Raw genomic sequence first — 21,346 nt, forward strand, 5'->3', positions numbered from 1 at the left:
CATTATCACAAACCTTTCAGGTAAGTATCATTATCACAAACATTTCAGGTAAGTATCATTATCACAAACCTTTCAGGTAAGTATCATTATCACAAACCTTTCAGGTAAGTATCATTATCACTAACATTTCAGGTAAGTATCATTATCACAAACACTTCAGGTAAGTATCATTATCACAAACCTTTCAGGTAAGTATCATTATCACAAACCTTTCAGGTAAGTATCATTATCACAAACCTTTCAGGTAAGTATCATTATCACAAATTTCAGGTAAGTATCATTATCACAAACCTTTCAGGTAAGTATCATTATCACAAACATTTCAGGTAAGTATCATTATCACAAACACTTTCAGGTAAGTATCATTATCACAAACATTTCAGGTAAGTATCATTATCACAAACCTTTCAGGTAAGTATCATTATCACAAACCTTTCAGGTAAGTATCATTATCACAAACATTTCAGGTAAGTATCATTATCACAAACCTTTCAGGTAAGTATCATTATCACAAACCTTTCAGGTAAGTATCATTATCACAAACCTTTCAGGTAAGTATCATTATCACAAACCTTTCAGGTAAGTATCATTATCACAAACATTTCAGGTAAGTATCATTATCACAAACATTTCAGGTAAGTATCATTATCACAAACCTTTCAGGTAAGTATCATTATCACAAACATTTCAGGTAAGTATCATTATCACTAACATTTCAGGTAAGTATCATTATCACAAACATTTCAGGTAAGTATCATTATCACAAACCTTTCAGGTAAGTATCATTATCACAAACCTTTCAGGTAAGTATCATTATCACAAACATTTCAGGTAAGTATCATTATCACAAACCTTTCAGGTAAGTATCATTATCACAAACACTTCAGGTAAGTATCATTATCACAAACATTTCAGGTAAGTATCATTATCACAAACCTTTCAGGTAAGTATCATTATCACAAACCTTTCAGGTAAGTATCATTATCACAAACCTTTCAGGTAAGTATCATTATCACAAACCTTTCAGGTAAGTATCATTATCACAAACCTTTCAGGTAAGTATCATTATCACTAACCTTTCAGGTAAGTATCATTATCACAAACCTTTCAGGTAAGTATCATTATCACTAACATTTCAGGTAAGTATCATTATCACAAACCTTTCAGGTAAGTATCATTATCACTAACCTTTCAGGTAAGTATCATTATCACAAACCTTTCAGGTAAGTATCATTATCACAAACCTTTCAGGTAAGTATCATTATCACAAACCTTTCAGGTAAGTATCATTATCACTAACATTTCAGGTAAGTATCATTATCACAAACCTTTCAGGTAAGTATCATTATCACAAACCTTTCAGGTAAGTATCATTATCACAAACCTTTCAGGTAAGTATCATTATCACAAACATTTCAGGTAAGTATCATTATCACAAACCTTTCAGGTAAGTATCATTATCACAAACCTTTCAGGTAAGTATCGTTATCACAAACACATCAGGTAAGTATCATTATCACAAACACATCAGGTAATTATCATTATCACAAACACTTCAGGTAAGTATCATTATCACTAACATTTCAGGTAAGTATCATTATCACAAACATTTCAGGTAAGTATCATTATCACAAACATTTCAGGTAGAGCTGCGCTTCACATTGCTGATCAGGAAAAACTGAAAACAATTGCAATGTTAGTTTTTTACATTAAAACATCAATGATTAAAGAAGTACATTGGAGGTAAAATTAAGCAGGAGTAAGAGTTAGACAGTAGTATGTTGAACATATGTAAGGTGCTGTCAGATCCGATGTCAATGAAAACTGTCTAAAATCAACACCAAAACATTTAACACCCCAATCGTTTGTGGTCAATATCTAAAATCAGTGAAGAATATGAACATTGATACACTATAACACACTAACCCAGTACACAACATGATAGGATGTTCAAATTTTGACCATTAAATTGCTGCACTGGATGTAAAATGCAAAGCCAATAATAAAATGTCATTTACGTATTGTTGTTTTTTTCAGATAAGAGATGATACACATTAGAAACAAAGACATTAATGAAGACCATACTACTAGGCCCGGAAGTCACCACGTGTAGATAAGTTCCATTCGAATGCTAATTCATATCCGGTATCTTTACTCAATATTCCCAACAATCCTTATCATATATGTATATAACCAGATATGTATACTTTCTCGGTGATGTGTATATGTGATGCTTATATTTCTACGTAAATTGAAACCATAATGCGACCAACATAAATGTTATGTGACTCAACATAAGCAAAGATAATATCGACAAAAAAAATCAAAGACAATTTTCGAAGGGTTTATTTTGTGTAATACAATGGCTGGGTTTAAGGACGGATGTACGCAACCCTCGAACTTCCGAAACACATGTTGGATCTACCCTCGTACATCGGTTCTTCAGGTGAGTGCATGATAACATTTCCATCTACCAAAACCTTAATGGTTTAAATCTGGCCTCACGCATAAACCTCTGTTCCTCAGTGTTAAACTATTTTTGCTCAATTTATAGAAATATGTAATATAAGCTCTTAGCTTGTTTTCCCATCCTAGCTGTCTGTATGTATTGGTGTATATGTATGTATATATTTGAATAAATATTGTTTAAACTAAATATGTAATAAATAAAAGTTTACAATATATTTATAATGCAGTGACATAACGCACAATGTTCGGTCACTTTTACGTCACGCCGGAATTTCATTGGAAAAAGCGTTGAACAGTAAAATAATATAAGCGCAATACTATTTTTTTTAAATTGAAAAACAGAAAGGATATATTTATTCAATTACGGGAGGACTTTTATCAAAATATTTGTAATATTTATTTTTCTATTGATGTGTTTTTGTTGAGAAAATGACGTTTTTTGGCGCGACAGATGTAACACGCACCTGTATGAGGTTTCAGTTAAAGTGTCACTGTGGTCATACTGAACACCACAGATTCCCCAAAAACGAACTATCATGATGTCATTTCGTTATAATGAATTGTGACGTCATACTTCAAAATGGTGGACTTTGTTTGTAGACTTGCCGATCGACAGATCCGAAGAGAGAAGATAAAAAAGTGAAAAAACACAAATACACACAGTACAAAACGGTACTAATACATGAGATAGAGACATGAATTGTTAATATAAAAATACGTTTTTCTTCTATTTTAATAACATGTCAGAAAATATAGACTGCGACGTCGTTCTACTTTTTTATCGAACAAAACCTTTGTCTTGCAGAAATGACACAAAATGAAATTTTTAGATTGACTGTTCTGTCACGCAAGTTCACGACGTTGAAAAATGACTTTATATTAGGAAGTATGTTTTCTATTCAGAATAAAAAAATACGTTTTTGCTCAAATATACGTGTGCGAAATCTCTACTGAAAATTCAAAAAAGTATTCGAAAAAATTTTCTTTGTCTTGCAAGTTTGCCGAATGTCGGAAATGACGTCAATTGCGCTCGTCATGTTATAAGATAATGACGTCTTTTCATTCAATAACGTTACATAAAAGTGACCGAACATTGTGCGCGACGTCAGTATTATTATTTTCTAAATAATATCCATATGATAACGTAGAAGCTTAGATGAGGACAGATTTTTTTCTTTTTTTTATAATATGTTTTTATTTTTCAAGACATTTTATAGTACATAACATAATACAGGCACATACACATTCACTCCGACATACCATATACATGTATAGTAATTGCAAATATATGTAGTACATACATACATTTATACATATATTACATAGATTCATACATACACACATATATCGTAAATTATATGTATAATAGTAACATATTTCCTTATAATCATGCATACTTACATGCATTCATAGAAACATATATATAAAATACTTACAAAGCATACATGCACAGATAACTACATAGTGTTGAAGTTACATACATAAATACATACATACATACATACATACATACATACATACATATACATACAAGAGGAGAGATTCAATAATCGATATTTTAATGCCAATTAATAACAAAGAGATAAGAATATGGTGGGGAGTGATATTACTCATATCTCATCGATCTCATCATACACTGCATCACTCTGCCACTATAATAATTATTTTTGGAGTGATTATGGTTAATATTACCAGGACAGAAGAAATATCATTCTTGAGATATGAAGCTAAAACCGAAAGGTGAGCTATTTAGTTATGGTGTTTTCGCGCAACTTTTTATCAAACTAACATTTACTGACAAACTCACAAACCGTTCACTGATGAAAGATTCAGAGTTTAAGTGAACGAAGAAAAATCTGAATAAAAATAAAGATATCAGTAGATATAATGACACCTCGTGGCTTCGTGTACTTAATAAAACAATGATTTTATAGTGAAGTACTAACATAAACCCGCAGAAAGACCCGAATATGTAGGCACTGTAAAAAAAATCTGTAAAACAACCAGAAGATATAGTGTTGTGATGTTGATGGTTCCGCTCTGTTAATAGTATATTTCGAGTAGGAGGCGAACTCCGACAGTTCAGATGACGGGAATACACACATATAGATAGTTGGCGTAGATGTGTGCACGCAAAGGGAAACAGGATACTTAGGAACCAGGAGAAACGTCTATAGATATACAGACATATTGATATTAAATGAAGCGTGGAAATTGCTGTGTATTCACGTATGAAAAAAAATCTTTCTAGATACATTAATTAGCATTCAAATACGAACACGTGTTACAAACAAGATGTGACCGACGATCAATAAAATGATGAATGTGTAAGTGAACCGTGACATACCCCAAAAAACAAGCCGGTACATACTTTTCAGTGTTGACTGATCCGTGACTGAACAAACCACATTCTCCTCCTCCCACCTATTGGAGTTTAATATATCTAAAAGTTTTAATATCATTAAACTGCTACACGTCTAAGATTTTTATCAAAAACATTTGAACCGTGAAGTTAAGGACCGAGGTATATATGAATTAATCATGCGAGGAATACGCATGTTGTAAGTGAAGAAAGTCTACGTTTTGTTCCATTTAGTGTTAGTTACATTTTGAACAACTGATGTGATACGAATGTAGTACATGTCATCTCAAGTGAAAAGCTCGGCAGGGATTCAGATTTCAGTTCAATTTACTTACAGCTAGGGTGAGTCAGTGGCGCGAGACTGTCACATAGATATACTGTCGGTCACAAGGGAGGAAGCTACCATGGAGTTTGTGAGGAGCACCACAGACCGGTACCACGAGTTCCTGGAGGCAGGAGGTAAGAGTGGGCAACATTTAACGCCAGAAAAACATTTTATTAAAACGAATAACTTTGTTGTTGATAGCATATGACTTTCATGTTCCTTGATGTAAAACAAAAATATATATATATATAATGCGAACGCTCTACATGTGGGTTGACAGCTATATAGCTAGGTGTCACCGGCTGTCGCCTCTCACACACTCATTTGCATGGTTAGTTTAACAAGACATATGCTGTTAGCCTAGATCTATTAAAACCACTCTCTTAAATACACATTAATATTGTCATCCTCACAGGCCGTGTATTTGCATTCAATGAGGTTGTAACTGTTTGTTGGTCCTGCTAGAATGTATTGTCGGAGATATGTAGGATTCACGCCCTGCAAAAGGTGGCCTGATGTCTGAAGATACCACTAGGTATATATATAATAGGTGCTTTTGCATGTGCCCCACCCCATCACTCTAGCACAGATAGAATGTTCATGAAGATATATCTGCGATGTAGCAAAGGTATGCTTGACTGAAACTTCCTTGTGATTGCAGGGGTAACATGGGTTCAATGTGTGTGGAGGGTCACATCTCTGTCTGTCGGCCATTATGCATGGTCACTTACAAATAATTAGCCTGGGGGATTATTGTGAATAGACTACATGTAAAACGCTCACTAATCTGTTACATGTGTGTACATATACAATGTATCTCAAAAAGGTAGATGAAATAAAGGCATTTGACATATTATATTTATATATAGTAGAAACTGGGCTGGACTGCCCGACTGTTGCCAGGTCGCCATCTAAATTTTAATGTTTCTACGTTAGAGATTTGTTGTTTTGTTTACATTTCTTTCCTTTACATTTGATGCACCAATAAATACCCATCTTCGAGGCCATGCTGTGCGTGGCGTAGATAAAATGTCTTGGTGGTATGGGTGTCTTGCGTCTGTTGGGCGGTCACAAAGTATTGGTGGAATATTTTCATATTGGTTTTGGTAGACTGGCCACTAGTCTCTAGAATGTGGAAAAAAATCACTAAAATTTGGCTTGATTATTTTTGTGTCTACTACATGCCTAATTCTAGAGTTTCAAACTAGGGGGAGATAATCTAGTAAAGATAAAGTCTTATCAACAACTTATAGGGTCTGGTGCCCAGTCTAAGGTTTGGGGTCAAACACTTGGTGGCATGGGCCGGTCTCGTGTGTATGTGTTCGGGGTCAAACACTTGGTGGCGTGGGTCTTATGTGTATCTGCGGAGTAAAAAAACTAGAAGGCAAAGGACAGTTAATTAGAGTCGTCGAGGATTCGAAGGTTTTAGACTTGAGTCATGTAGTTAGTAATATTTTAGTTCAGTATAGCGGGATTGGACTGGGTCGATCATCGGTGACCAGGTAGCTTAATCCGCTACCTGCCTTTATTATTAGGCTTTTTTGCCTAATATATATAAATATATATATTTATGCCTATATAATTAGGCTTTTTTTGGATAATATATCTTTATATATATTAGGCAAAAAAGTCTAATAATATAGGCAGGTTAAGCGGACTACAGGTAGCTTAGCGGTAGTGTTTGGAGGTCCCGGTTTCGAATCCCAGTCTGGTCGCTACATTTTCTCCTCTTCTACACTTGATAAAGACTAGATCCGGGATCGTGATGGTCGACTAACATGGTCAATAATAGATGACAAGCATAGTTATATCCGATACCAACCAGATCAAAGTTAGATTTGTGTCTACACCGATCTGCGTACTAAATATCACAGTATACAGTTTTCTCGTGAATTATCCCAGCAACTACTATAAATAGGAGCTCATGCATGGCTAACATTGTTGTTTACTTATGCTGATGACTGTTGATGGTTTATATATATAACCAATTCGTCTACTGACTGAGCGCATTACATCTCTCTCAGTCCATATCTAGAGACATCAATATAACCAAATCGTCTACTGACTGAGCACATTACATCTCTCTCGTTCCATATCCAGAGAGAGCAATATAATTCAGTAAATTGTGTCTAAAGACAGAACAATATGGTACGCTATATTGTGTCTGCAGACAGATCAAAGGTTAGTGTAACGTCCTATAAACAGCCAGGACCTTGTAAGGACATACCAGGTTCGTCGGTGAAGGGAAGCCGGAGTACTCAGAGAAAAACCTACCAGCGGTCAGTAACAGGCAACTGCCTCACATGGGCTTCGAACTCTCGACCCAGAAGTGGAGGGCTTGTGACAAAGTCGAGCCATCTCTAACCACTCGACCACCGCGGCCCCTGAGACAGAGCAATATAACACACTTTATGTTTCACTATATTGTGTCTAGAGGAAGAACAATATAATACACTATATAATATTATTATTTTTGTAGGAGAAAGAACAACAACATATCATCACTTGTAATAGTATGACCTTGCATTGGATACATTGTGTTTAGAAATACAAACAATAATATGACCTGACCAATTGTTTCTAGAAATACATTAATACTGAGACATTATATATTGTGTCTAACCTGACGCTACCCAAATTGGTACGCTGCCCAAACTTTTTATATACATGAAGCAGAACAATTTACAATCTAAACTGACAATAATTGTCCTGAACAAAAATTAAGGCCCATATTAGTAACTGTGACATTTTTCTTTTCTGTTGCTTATTATCTCTATTCAAACATGAAATAAGAAATTGTGGAAAAAAACCGGGAAACGACATCGTGCGACAACCCTAAACACCATCTATTCTAAAAAAAGGAAAATAATTGATGAATGGGATATTTTTGATAGATGTGTGACTTAAATCAAACTGAAACAAATGCTTGAATTTTCCTTAAAGAAATTCATTTTTATCCTGTCCAGACATTTATTACTCAAATCAAATTTAAGAGGTGTATCATTTTGGGTTCTCAAACCTGCTGAAACACAGGGCTGGAGCGGGCATGCTTCAAAGCTCTCTATTTATAAATATATGCACTGCTGACAAGTAAGCAAATCATGAAATTAAAACTGAAGGCATCTATTTGTGAAATGTTAAAAGTAAAATCTAGATTAAAGCACACGTTAGAAAATTTTAACAATTTCCTTCAATAAGTGTACCAATTTGGGTAGCGTCACGTTAGACCTATACTATGACTAAACCCCTTATTTAAAGAGCCCTTATAAAGAGAAAAAAACATTAATAACAAATCGCTTAGAACGACGAAAAAGCATTTACTGAATTTTCGAAATACAAATCTGTAGTCCCGGTCTATTTGTCGATGGGATATCAATGTTTAATTATATATATTAGTTAGGTTTCGGTCAATAAGTTTAAATTTATACTATATGTCTCTCGTCTTATATTTATATGAGGATTTTGTTTAGCATTAATCTAATGACTCAGAAAGCTGCATAAAAGTTATCTTACGGTCCAGTATTTCATTTAAAAACGTCTGTGAATTGAGTAGGCATTACGTAGCCAATGGTAACCAAGTTACTGAGTGTCTGGTGCTTTAGTAGGATTTTTCACCGATAATAATTTAATTCTATCAAAATGCAAAAAAATATTTTTAACTTTGGTCTGTTATAATAATACATATTAGTGAATGTACCATCCACGTAAACAATTGAAGTATTTGATCATGCCGTAGCCTAACCCGTCCGATCTGGGTTAGTAGTCACAGTAACCGATATACATTTACAGTGTCATGATTTCCGCTCACGTTAATTCAGTTAACGTTCAGCTATGAAGTAACATAAATGTCATATTATTAACATGTTTTAATGCAAGCTTTATCGGTAAAATCTTGACAACAAATTAAAATGTACTAGTGAGGTGCGAGAATCATTTACTTGGTCTAGTACATGTATATAGTATACTGGCGTCTCAATAATGTCCTTCATATGAATATTGGGTACATCAGAAACATAAATACATAGAGATTGAAAACTCCTTCTTTGTCTTTGTTGACAGGCAAAGGGACCTCCGGTTTATAGGCATTTCGCCTTGGCTAACAACTTTAAAGTCTATTCTTTTAAACATTTTTGCATCAACACAAAGTTTAAACATTATATCATGGTTTGATGTGATCAGTTTTCCCGACTGATGTTATTTCATATAGTTTTTGAAAGCACGAAAATAAGCAAATTTACATGGTTTTTCTAAACCGGAAGTGCGTTTTGTTTTATTAATAAATAAGTTAAAAAAAAAAATTCTATCCAACATCGTACTCAAACTATCTAGAAATTACTGAACTCTTACAACATATCAATGTTATTCTTTTATATTTAACTATTTAAGAGTTTATCTAAAACCACTCGGGACATACAGAGGTACATCTGCCGATCGTGAAATTGAAGGAGTTGCCAATCTCTATGTATATATGTTTCTGGTTACATATCATGTAAACCACTTTTCGATTTCCATTGAGTGCTCGATAGATTCGACTGTATACTTTGTCCACTTGATGCTCTGATATGTATTTATTACTGTTTCAGACTCCTGGGTCAAGGGACTGCCCCTAATAACATCTCTCTTTATTCTTGTTTCACACCTGTTGGGGTCAAGGGGCTGCCATTAAAGTCCTCCTATATTTTTTTTATTCTTGTTTCAGACTCTCGGGTGAAGGGCCTGCCCTTAATGTCCTCTCCGGTGCCGTCTGCCATCATCCTTATCGTCTACTACATCATCGCCTACTATGGACGCACCATCATGGCCAACAGGAGACCTTTTCAGATGAAATACTTTGTCCTGACCTACAACTTCGGGATGGTGTTGTTCTCTATGTACATGGCAAAAGAGGTGAGTTAATCAAACCAGAGAGTAAAATAAAAGTCACTGGGTACAAATATCACATTGTTGCTGTAACGATTACTTGGTATAAACTTAGATAGATTGGACACATAAAGGAAAACCTATTATGCCGTACCAATAAATTAAGTTACTAAGGTTATGGTGATATAATCTATAGATTGTAACTATGCCGTTCAAATTGATTCTATAACATATAAAGATTGAGTGACGTTTGTACTTGATTTTTCGTTTTCTATGTCATATACATGCAATATATAAAATATCTAAACAAGAATCATAGATATATGTTGTTTTTCACAATTACTGTGGCTAAAGATTACACTGATAAAGAAATATAAGCTTAGAATATATTCAGAAACATTCTAGTGAAAGCTTATCAATGCTCAACGAAGCATTTTTAAACATGTGTATGAAGGTCATGGAAACCATATTTTATTTCATCAATCCCATTTTTAGGACAGGTGTACATTATATTTTCCTGCATTGCTTTCATGCACTCCTTTATCAAGATCTTTCATCGTGTTTTAAAGAACGAAATATGTAAATAAAGACAAAAATCATGACCAAAGACAGGCCTATGGTTCCTGATATGTATATTATTCTTTGGTTCGATTAAGTAGGAGTCAAAATCAAACTTCTTATATTGTGACATGTTTAAAGCAAACTTCTTACATATGAAAAGTCAATTTCTCACGGAATGCTTAGTAAAGTGTTACGTATTAGAATACTGCTGAATTACAAGCGGAATCCGCCATTATTGAATACGAATTATTCACTAGATAAAATCGTGCTTATTTCGCTGATCACCAGTTCTAATGTTCATTTAATCTATTCACACGTTTACGTTATCTTTAAAACATCGACTATCGCTTCATTGACAGTTTTACTCTGTGGTTAATGAGGTTTTGAATCAAGCATGGGATAAATCGCGTTCACACACAGCGCAAACAATGGACTAATAATGATCTGGAATCTTTAAATCATATTTCGAAGATAAACAATTACGTTATATATTTTTAAACAGTTTCTTCATATTTTAAAGTATAGTTCTCGCACATATATGACCAGGTACAGATGTAAGAGGAGCAAGATCGAGTAGAGAGTCATTTCGACCCAAATACAATGCTAAAGCATACTGTTGTAATCAGCAGTGCCGAAATTGACGTTGATTATTGATCTTCGACATTCATTTTGAAGACATCTCGTACACTTTTTACACTTTCGGTTGTGTACTGAAGGTGACAGTGCTCTCATCATACTCTCATCGAAACGTCACATATGAAACATTCACTGGACGCTTAACGAATATCCTCACAACACATTAGACTATAGTTTTTAGTTTAACACATTTCTACCACATTATAAATTACATAAAATTTTGCCATTTGTTTTCTAAACAGAAATTCTCCCCGCATCGAATAAAATACAGATCAAACTGCTGATGCTTTTCTCACACAACACCAAAATAAAGCCAATGTTCATGACCCTTAGTTGTATTCTTCTAACGGTATATTATTGAAGGCATAGCGTTTGTTGGGATGGGAACGTGCCATCTACTGAAAAAGAACTTCTTCATAATAATGCAGTTTCACCTCCTGTGACTATCGTCTGTAATCGTTTCAGTTCGCCATGGCAGGCTGGCTGACAGGATACCAGCTGGGTTGTCAACCCATAGACTACACAAAAAAAGGAGATAGAGTGAGTGATGACCACTATTCTTCTATTGTTATTATTGGTTTTCTTTAAATATATACGTTTGCTATCAGGTATACTTGTACGTTGTTGAACTCATTGTAAGGTCTATTTCATCAGTGCTGCGATGTCAGTTCAAATTTCAAGCATGGGTTTCCGCTGTTAGGATATGGACTAATAATAGAGGCGATGACTTGCATGGGAACTATTTTAAAATCAATATCTTTCATAATTATTTGTTTTCTGTAATATCGGTGTGAACTTATGACTGTGATTATCATAATACATTTCCTTGTGATAGTATTAGTGCGTTTGATTTTTTTCCTCTGTGATTAATTGATGGAATCAGGCAGCCATTAATTTTATATTTTATCATGCTAGATATGGAGATATTGCTTTATATATCATCATCCTCATATGGAGATATTGTTTATATATTAGCATCCTCATATGGAGATATTGTTTATATATTAGCATCCTCATATGGAGATATTGTTTATATATTAGCATCCTCATATGGAGATATTATTGTTTATATATTACCATCCACATATGGAGATATTGTTTATATATTACCATCCTCATATGGAGATATTGTTTATATATTACCATCCTCATATGGAGATATTGTTTATATATTACCATCCTCATATGGAGATATTGTTTATATATTACCATCCTCATATGGAGATATTGTTTATATATTACCATCCTCATATGGAGATATTGTTTATATATTAGCATCCCCATATGGAGATATTGTTTATATATTAGCATCCTCATATGGAGATATTGTTTATATATTACCATCCTCATAGGGAGATATTGTTTATATATTACCATCCTCATATGGAGATATTGTTTATATATTACCATCCTCATATGGAGATATTGTTTATATATTAGCATCCCCATATGGAGATATTGTTTATATATTAGCATCCTCATCATATGGAGATATTGTTTATATATTAGCATCCTCATATGGAGATATTGTTTATATATTAGCATCCTCATATGGAGATATTGTTTATATATATTATTCATCCTCATATGGAGATATTTTTATATATACTATCATCCTCATAGGGAGATATTTTTATATATTAATAGCATCCCTATATGGAGATATTGTTTATATATTAGCATCCCCATATGGAGATATTGTTTATATATTAGCATCCTCATATGGAGATATTGTTTATATATTAGCATCCTCATATGGAGATATTGTTTATATATTAGCATCCCCATATGGAGATATTGTTTTATATATTAGCATCCTCATATGGAGATATTGTTTATATACTATCATCCTCATAGGGAGATATTGTTTATATATTAGCATCCCCATATGGAGATATTGTTTATATATTAGCATCCTCATATGGAGATATTGTTTATATATTAGCATCCTCATATGGAGATATTGTTTATATATTAGCATCCTCATATGGAGATATTGTTTATATATTAGCATCCTCATATGGAGATATTGTTTATATACTATCATCCTCATAGGGAGATATTGATTATATACAAAAAATCATCCTCATATGGAGATTTACAAAAAATCATCCTCATATGGAGATTTCTTTATATTTTCAGATGGCCTTTGTTACATACCTATTTTTCATATCAAAGATGGTCGAACTCACTGACACGGTATGTTGGTGTTCGTTAACATTTATTTATATCATTATTTATGTTTATCTCATTGATGTCATATGAAGTTCGGGCGACATGAAAGGGGATCGATATTAGATAAAGTACATCATAACAAGTACAAGCAATTCCTGAACCCTACCATAACCACTGCCTAGTCTACCGAGTCTGTCATAGAATGATGAACAAATGTAGAAGGTAAAATATGTCCACACTTAGGTGGTAAAATCTCCTTTTCTGGATATGTTCAATCGAAACACACTAGAAACGTATATCTTTCCTTTTTTCAGATCATTTTCATAATGAAAAAGAAGTTTCATCAATTGACATTTCTTCACCTGTTTCATCACGGATTCCTACCATTTAACTGGTGGTTTGGTATAAAGTTTATACCAGGTATGTAAATCTAACGTTCAGGGCCTTCATAAATGTAATGTAATGCCCATTTCTGTGACGTGGTACTTTATCAGTATTGTATTTCTGTGACGTGGTACTTTATCAGTATTGTATTTCTGTGACGTGGTACTTTATCAGTATTGTATTTCTGTGACGTGGTACTTTATCAGTATTGTATTTCTGTGACGTGGTACTTTATCAGTATTGTATTTCTGTGACGTGGTACTTAATCAGTATTGTATTTCTGTGAGGTGGTACTTTAACCGCATTGTATTTCCAGGTGGTTGGGGAACGTTCCACGCCTTCATCAACACGATGGTACATAGTGTGATGTATATGTACTATTTCCTATCCGCCGGAGGACCAGCAATTCAGAAATATCTATGGTGGAAAAAGTATATCACTACAATACAGATCGTAAGTAACTATCATAAAATTGGATGCACTATCTTTCACCATTCCCAAGTTTATCTCGTAAATTGATATTGTCTTGCAAAAGACCTTCACCTCAATCCGTTCTTTTTTGTTTCAGGCGCAGTTTATCCTCGTTATTGGGCACACCCTATCAACGTTCCTGTTTGTAAAAAACTGTGATTATCCACAACTTGCCGTGAAATTGGTGCTTTTCTACAACTTTTGTTTCCTTTTTCTGTTTTTGAATTTTTATATAAAGACATACAAATCAAAACCACAAAAGGAAGTGGCATACACTAATGGAGTCGGACAAAATGGTCATGTATCTAATGGCGGTGTTAAAAATGGAACTACTCCAAAGTTAGACTAATGATATTATACCGAGTGACAGCTTAAATTAATACAAATGATAGAAGACTTTTTGAATAATTAGGTAGAGTACATTGTGGTTTGGACGGAGGACATGTTTTGTGGCAAATGACTTAAATAAAATTGATCTGGAGCAGAAAGAGGTCGGTGACACAAAGTTATTAGGCTAGCGCGTTCAATATCCCAGGTAGGAATCTGGAGCAGAAAAAGGTCGGTGACACAAAGTTAGTAGGCTAGCGCGTTAAATATACCAGGTAGGAATCTGGAGCAGGTGTTTCCTAGGATCCAAACTCTTTGTATCTGTCCAGGAAATAACTTTTTCGTTTGGAGTAGCGCATTCATGTCACCTGTGCAACCACTTCGGTATTTTGCATATTGTCCAACACACGAACTGATACCAATAGCCATGGCTTTCTTTCCTAGACGTAATATTGTGTGTCGTTAAAATCATGTCTGGTTTTCAAAACGGAGCACCGCCGAGCTGGTGTATAAGAACTGAATTGCTAGTGATTTAGAGGTGTGTATACGATATAAATCCAATGGACTCAGCCGTCCTGCGTACCTATTCCGTCTTTGTATATAAGAGTGTTATCTCCCTTTTGGGTAGGTGTCGATGATGAAGTCATTATTTTTTTGGACAAAAACTTTGTCGTTTTTTCTCTGAAAAAAATATGACGTTATGATCAATGCCTACCCACAAGAGTGTTTTTATGCGTGATACTAGATATAGTGCTGGGCATGTGACCGTGTATAGGAAAACTAAAACTTTATTTATAGGGGAGAGGGGTGTAAATGTGTGATATTTATATTAATTAACTGTGCGTCTTTAATTGTGATCACATACACAAGGCCTAAATGGTGTGACCTCGTATATAGGGTCTACAATCGTGTATGGTGTGACCTCCAATATAAGGTCTACAGTCGTATATGTTGCGACCTCCAATATAAGGTCTACAGTCGTATATGGTTTGACCTCCAATATAGGGTCTACAATCGTGTATGGTGCGACCTCCAATATAGGGTCTACAATCGTGTATGGTGTGACCTCCAATATAGGGTCTACAATCGTGTATGGTGCGACCTCCAATATAAGGTCTACAATCGTGTATGGTGTGACCTCCAATATAGGGTCTACAATCGTGTATGTTGCGACCTCCAATATAAGGTCTACAATCGTATATGGTGTGACCTCCAATATAGGGTCTACAATCGTGTATGTTGCGACCTCCAATATAGGGTCTACAATCGTGTATGGTGCGGTCTACAATCGTGTATGTTGCGACCTCCAATATAAGGTCTACAATCGTATATGGTTTGACCTCCAATATAGGGTCTACAATCGTGTATGTTGCGACCTCCAATATAGGGTCTACAATCGTGTATGGTGCGACCTCCAATATAGGGTCTACAATCGTATATGGTGTGACCTCCAATATAGGATCTACAATCGTGTATTGTGTGACCTCCAATAAAAGGTCTACAATCGTGTATGTTGCGACCTCCAATATAGGGTCTACAATCGTGTATGGTGCGACCTCCAATATAGGGTCTACAATCGTGTATGGTGCGACCTCCAATATAGGGTCTACAATCATGTATGGTGCGACCTCCAATATAGGGTCTACAATCGTGTATGGTGCGAGCTCCAATATAGGGTCTACAATCGTGTATGGTGCGACCTCCAATATAGGGTCTACAATCGTGTATGGTGTGACCTCCAATATAGGGTCTACAATCGTGTATGTTGCGACCTCCAATATAGGGTCTACAATCGTGTATGGTGTGACCTCCAATATAGGGTCTACAATCGTGTATGTTGCGACCTCCAATATAGGGTCTACAATCGTGTATGGTGCGACCTCCAATATAGGGTCTACAATCGTGTATGGTGCGACCTCCAATATAGGGTCTACAATCGTGTATGGTGTGACCTCCAATATAGGGTTTACAATCGTGTATGGTGCGACCTCCAATATAGGGTCTACAATCGTGTATGGTGCGACCTCCAATATCGGGTCTACAATCGTATATGGTGTGACCTCCAATATAGGGTCTACAATCGTGTATGATGCGACCTCCAATATCGGGTCTACAATCGTGTATGGTGCGACCTCCAATATAGGGTCTACAATCGTGTATGGTGCGGTCTACAATCGTGTATGGTGCGACCTCCAATATAGGGTCTACAATCGTGTATGGTGCGACCTCCAATATAGGGTCTACAATCGTGTACGGTGCGACCTCCAATATAAGGTCTACAATCGTGTATGGTGTGACATTCAATATAGGGTCTACAATCGTGTATAGTGGGACCTCCAATATAGGGTTTACAATCGTGTATGGTGTGACCTCCAATATCGGGTCTACAATCGTGTATGGTGCGACCTCCAATATAGGGTCTACAATCGTGTATGGTGCGACCTCCAATATAGGGTCTACAATCGTGTATGGTGCGACCTCCAAAATAGGGTCTACAATCGTGTATGGTGCGACCTCCAATATAGGGTCTACAATCGTGTATGATGTGACCTCCAATATAGGGTCTACAATCGTGTATGGTGCGACCTCCAATATAGGGTCTACAATCGTGTATGGTGCGACCTCCAATATCGGGTCTACAATCGTGTATGGTGCGACCTCCAAAATAGGGTCTACATTCGTGTATGGTGTGGCCTCCAATATAGGGTCTACAATCGTGTATGGTGCGACCTCCAAAATAGGGTCTACAATCGTGTATGTTGCGACCTCCAATATAGGGTCTACAATCGTGTATGGTGCGACCTCCAATATAGGGTCTACAATCGTGTATGGTGTGACATCCAATATAGGGTCTACAATCGTGTATGGTCCGACCTCCAATATAGGGTCTACAATCGTGTATGGTGCGGTCTACAATCGTGTATGGTGCGACCTCCAATATAGGGTCTACAATCGTGTATGGTGCGACCTCCAATATAAGGTCTACAATCGTGTATGGTGTGACATCTAATATAGGGTCTACAATCGTGTATGGTGCGACCTCCAATATCGGGTCTACAATCGTGTATGGTGTGACCTCCAATATAGGGTCTACAATCGTGTATGGTGCGACCTCCAATATAGGGTCTACAATCGTGTATGGTGCGACCTCCAATATCGGGTCTACAATCGTGTATGGTGTGTCCTCCAATATCGGGTCTACAATCGTGTATGGTGCGACCTCCAAAATAGGGTCTACAATCGTGTATGGTGCGACTTCCAAAATAGGGTCTACATTCGTGTATGGTGTGACCTCCAATATAGGGTCTACAATCGTGTATGGTGCGACCTCCAATATCGGGTCTACAATCGTGTATGGTGTGTCCTCCAATATCGGGTCTACAATCGTGTATGGTGCGACCTCCAATATAGGGTCTACAATCGTGTATGGTGCGTCCTCCAATATCGGGTCTACAATCGTGTATGGTGCGACCTCCAAAATAGGGTCTACAATCGTGTATGGTGCGACCTCCAATATAGGGTCTACAATCGTGTATGGTGTGACCTCCAATATAGGGTCTACAATCGTGTATGGTGCGACCTCCAAAATAGGGTTTACATTCGTGTATGATGTGACCTCCAATATAGGGTCTACAATCGTGTATATGTTTGATCTTGTATATAGAGTGTGAATATGTGTCTTGTATATGAAGTGTGAATATGTGTGTCCCCGCATTTAATGTTACTGTGCCGCTGACGATCCCTCTTGTCTTCGTAATAATAAGTAATTGCGAAGGCATTATCAATAATTAGTTATATTTGACATTAGCATTTGAATAGTGTATGATTTTTATATTTTAAAGCCTGAAAACGTTATCAGTGCCAGTGGCATAGGAAGATGAAACGTAATGGGGTGCAAAGGGCCTCAATATTTTGAAACCCCCTCCCCGTCAAATCTTCCTACTCGATCTGAACATACCGGCTTCACACCATCGGCACATTGTTGTGTAACTCAAAATAATAATGAATTAATTGTCTTTCTAAGATATATTAACATATTAATCTTTTAAGAGACGTTTTTTAAATAGTAGAATCCCTTGATAAACGTTTTAGTCTAGTTCATGTGTATAGAATTTTTATTATCAAAGGTTTGAACATTACGCCCCTGAGTGTTTATAACTTGAAATGTTATCAAAGAGTCTCCATCAGTTAGCGGCACGGTAACGTCAACACCCTAATGAGTTTTGATTGAGTGTGAGATTTTGTAACGTGTCTTTTGTAGGATGCGATATTTATTTTTCTAACTCAACCACTTTTAAAAACAGAAAAGTAATTTTTGCAGCTATGTTGATATTCTAGTTATGCACTTGACAGTTACTTTCCCTTCTACCTCAGATGTATTAGTATCAACAAATTCACCCAATAGCTGAGCAAAACATTCCAAGTTATGTGTGCCGTAATTTTCATACTCACGAATCAAGATGAGCTTTTGATACGCTATCCACCACAGAAAGTTAAACTTTTAGAATAAAATTACTTACAATAATAGGTTTTAATTTTACAAGTACAACTAAAAGCTGAAATGAGTATATAGGTCAGACCATGGAGCCAAGTTGTGGTCTACAATTTTATTTCGCATTTTTATGGTGTTATTACTAACTGTAAAGCGATTTCTGCGTATGTATGTTTCCATCTAAACAAACATGTATATAGCATAGAATACAATAATTGTGCAATGCATGCATTTTGTGTTATAATTTATGTTTTTAAGGCTGCATATATGTTTGTCTTCTTTGTCTGTATTGTAGTTTTCAATAGATTACTGAAGAAAACAACATATCAAATTGTTGGCCCAGTTATGGCACATATAACTTTCAGAAGATTCTCTAAAAACTGATATCAAATGAAAATGCTTCCCGCGAGTTCTACAACCAAAGTGATAAGTGGGGTACAAAAAGTGGAGCGATGATGGTATCTGTAAAATGAACCAGTTGTCATGTCGGATTGATTTTTGTAGAAAACACGTTTTGGTTCTAAAGAGTTCGATAAGTACTAATCAATAACGTATGCATAAAATTCTATTTCCGACGATCACGCAGCTGTGTATTAGAAAAGTACATACTACTATATGTGTAACTTAGCAGTAAGTGTATATTAAGTTATGTTTATACTATTATGATATGTAAATAAAATGGTAATATGGAAGTGTCTTTGATCTACACAAACCTTGTGATTCCTTTATTGTGCGATTGACGGTGGAAGTGAGTTAGCTGTCTATCGCTATACGTGTGACACCGTATACTATGGTAATATGTGGTCGTCTTTACTTTAAATATGTATCATACAACATAACACTAACATATTTATATTGATTTTTCTAACGTAAATTACATGAACATGTGTCATCCTTATTTCTTATTATTGATGTGCATCTCATTACCTGCTGCAACGAAAGAGCTCAATTCAATCATCTCTCCATGGAAAACACATCGCATGGACACTTTGTATGGTGGTAAACTTACAGAGTGACTGTATCTGGCTGGGCAATCAGGATATGTCAAAATGATCGCATATTATTATGAGGAATACTAGTCATTCGGAAGCGTGTGGTTTGGTACCAAATTAATTAAAAATAAAGATAAGGATGAACCATTGGCGATGTATAGAACAATAGAGTTGAATTGAGGGTAGGTTTTTACAACGATATATAATTGCTTGTTATTACATATAAAATTTAAAAAAAACTTATGTATTCTGTATGTTTATTTTTTATCCTCGTTGATTTCCTTGAATTTCTATTTCTTAGTAGAAGCATCATTACACCGATCACGTACTAAATGTTGACTCAGTGTTTATATCATCCAGTGTTACGGAAACCTTATCTTTGATTTTTAATGTCTAAATTTCTTCTGCTGTAGTAACGCTACAATTTGTATTTCGTTCTAGAAAGACGACAAACGGCCATGTTTACGGATCATATATTGAACTGTATAAACTATACAGAAACCTATTTCAACTAGGGTTTAAAACAAAATTTCATGAAATGGAAATAATCTCTTCGATTTCATGAATTTTGAACACCCATTCGTCAAATAGTAGGATTCAACAGATAGTCCGCTGTTTAAAGGCAACCCGCGGCAGGCAATATTACTAGAGCAAGTTCTGATCAATATAGTTGGCGATACTTCACCGGCGTTACAAATCCTTTGAAGCTACCTCAGTACCAATGATGGATGTATTGCTTTAAAACAAAATGGACTTTGTCTATATTTTGATGGTGTGTATTGTCTATCTACGATAAATATACCGAATTACTATAAGAAATCACGTTGATGAAACCCAGCAAAGTTATAACAAATAGCAAAAGTCAAGTTTCTGATGGTCAAAGTAAACAAATCATGTGACATCGTCTACAATCTCATTAGACCAACCTTAGAGTATGCGTATAAGACAAGACCGGACTGTACAGCTCGTCAGCCAAACTACAGCTCCCAATTTCATCACTGGTTGAGGAGATCAAGGTGGCTAAGGCAAGACAAGTGATCACTGTGAGGGACTCTAAAGACGATAAGATCAGACTCGCGGGCATAGAGACAAGAACGGAGAGGAAATGGTCTGCAAACAACGCAGTAGAAGCAGCTGAGAGCCGCCTGAGACACCAAGACATCGTTGGTACAACGTGCGTAGGACGCCAGGGACTGGGTATAAGTCATGTGCAGCGCTGGGGGACTTCAGATAAAGCCGGCAAGAGGAAGATGGTATAGGACAACATCAGGAAAATGGAGGAGGAAATCAGG

General features: G+C 35.8%; 2 protein-coding genes across 4 annotated transcripts; both read left to right on the forward strand.

The window, feature by feature from the left end:
- Window positions 1–1,450: 1,450 nt before the first annotated feature.
- On the forward strand, window positions 1,451–19,741 carry LOC138319324 (very long chain fatty acid elongase 7-like). 3 transcript variants are annotated; one of them, XM_069262398.1, is made up of 8 exons: window positions 1,451–2,446; window positions 5,169–5,290; window positions 9,856–10,043; window positions 11,679–11,753; window positions 13,356–13,412; window positions 13,703–13,808; window positions 14,089–14,225; window positions 14,341–19,741. In XM_069262398.1, exons 2-8 carry the CDS (start codon window positions 5,236–5,238, stop codon window positions 14,590–14,592), a joined length of 870 nt encoding a protein of 289 aa, XP_069118499.1. In that variant the 5' UTR covers window positions 1,451–2,446; window positions 5,169–5,235; the 3' UTR covers window positions 14,593–19,741. The 3 variants fall into 3 exon arrangements, with proteins under 3 accessions (XP_069118499.1, XP_069118498.1, XP_069118500.1); XM_069262397.1 differs by lacking the exon at window positions 1,451–2,446 and having other exon boundaries at window positions 2,555–5,290; XM_069262399.1 differs by lacking the exons at window positions 1,451–2,446; window positions 5,169–5,290 and adding an exon at window positions 5,542–5,691.
- LOC138319777 (uncharacterized) lies at window positions 15,843–21,313 on the forward strand. The gene is made up of 4 exons (XM_069262913.1): window positions 15,843–16,731; window positions 16,880–17,473; window positions 17,586–18,210; window positions 21,019–21,313. The coding sequence occupies exons 1-4, from the start codon at window positions 15,843–15,845 to the stop codon at window positions 21,311–21,313; spliced, it is 2,403 nt and encodes an 800-aa protein (XP_069119014.1).
- Window positions 21,314–21,346: the final 33 nt, after the last annotated feature.

This window comes from Argopecten irradians, chromosome 3, assembly GCF_041381155.1.
Source record: "Argopecten irradians isolate NY chromosome 3, Ai_NY, whole genome shotgun sequence".
Classification (NCBI taxonomy): domain Eukaryota; kingdom Metazoa; phylum Mollusca; class Bivalvia; order Pectinida; family Pectinidae; genus Argopecten; species Argopecten irradians.